The 1,428-nt window shown below is 51.8% G+C and overlaps 1 protein-coding gene across 1 annotated transcript; it reads left to right on the forward strand.

Moving 5' to 3' along the window:
- On the forward strand, positions 1 to 1,428 carry PV09_09864 (uncharacterized protein; the record flags this gene model as incomplete). Its single annotated transcript, XM_016364012.1, has 2 exons — positions 1 to 1,005; positions 1,063 to 1,428. Coding segments are annotated over exons 1-2 (433 nt in total), but the record flags the coding sequence as incomplete, so codon positions are not given.

A 1,428-nucleotide genomic window follows, 5' to 3' on the forward strand; every position in this document is an offset into this window, starting at 1 on the left:
TGCAGCTCTAGTGGCGAAGCAGCTAACATGTACAAGGCGACCGATGAGAGGCCATACAGAGCATATCGTCCGCGCCAGTAGTTTCAGGAGACGCGGGATCCGCGGCGACCAGACACTGCCTTGCGGACTCTGACCGGCTGGCTGACGAGGTGTGGAGCTGTGCACTTCAGAAGTTGTAATTGCGTGGCGAAGCAATTGCAGACAAAGTCAGGGACTCGGTTGAGAACTGAATCCGTCAGGTATGCGAGCGGCCATGATCTGAACGAGGCCGTGAGAGGGCGGCAGGTATATGAAATGCGCGACTCGGCGAGTCAATAAAGAACAGGCAGAATTACCATCCTTCAAAGCCCTCTCTGCCGTATAGACCGGACCAGTAAGCCAGGGGAGCTCCAATACGTAAAGCGAGACGCGCTAGGCTGGTGCAAGTGGTGTGATTAGGCTCCCGGTTACAGCTCCCGATGGAAGGGCAGTAGAACCTTTGTCATGGCGTGGTGTTATTGGTTAGAAGGGGTGTTTAGCGTAATGCCACACTGTCATGATCACCATTAGCTCAACCCACGGATTCATGCAAGCAAGCATGTTGTAATACATAGTCGTCTATGGAGTCAGCAGCGCGAATACTGTGAAACGCGTGGCCCATGCCCGGCCACAAGCAAGCGTTAGGCTATGATGTGAAGTCATTTTCATACTGAGAGTATGAATGAAGGTTCATTGTATCAAACTGCGAAAAGTCTGAAATATCGTGAGGCATATATTGCGACGCGAGGGTAGATCTCGTGCAAAGCCGTGTGGTTACGAGCTAGAGAGAAGGATTGGTCTCAGGCGCGTGGGTTGCACCCCTGCAATGCTTGGCGTTCATGTGGCACTTTCGCGCTAGATGACCCCACCGAAACTGCATAACAAGATATAAGCGCATCAATATCCCGACATTGACTAACATGGCTACCCGCTCAAGACATCTACCCGACCACAAGAAACGGCCTGTTCTGATGCCAAAGGATGAGGGTACGTAGCCATACCTTATCCCGCTGAACTCGCTCTAACGTCTCAAAACGCGTCTAGGGAACGGCAAACCTCCCACCCGACCGCGAAGTTCCCGCATTGCAAAGAGGTCGGCAATTAATAAAGTGGCTATATATCAGACGGGAAATAAACAACAAGAAGCTGCCGCCGAGCGGAGCTCGTTGCGAGAGAGCTTACACACCCAAACGACGAATCCTGTTCAGAAACCGGCGACGCGAAAGCGACCTGTAGAACCCGATGTTGAACAAGGGACGGAACACAGACGAAAGCGATCCCGAAAATCTGACCGTCAACTACTAGCTCAGCAACCAAATAAGAAGAGACAGCGAGATACCTTAGATCCCATCCACAACAAGCTAGTGGCAGCTCCTCGAAAGCGAGTACAAAGATTCTCCGAAGATACAA

Source organism: Verruconis gallopava (genome assembly GCF_000836295.1).
Source record: "Verruconis gallopava strain CBS 43764 unplaced genomic scaffold supercont1.348, whole genome shotgun sequence".
NCBI lineage: Eukaryota > Fungi > Ascomycota > Dothideomycetes > Venturiales > Sympoventuriaceae > Verruconis > Verruconis gallopava.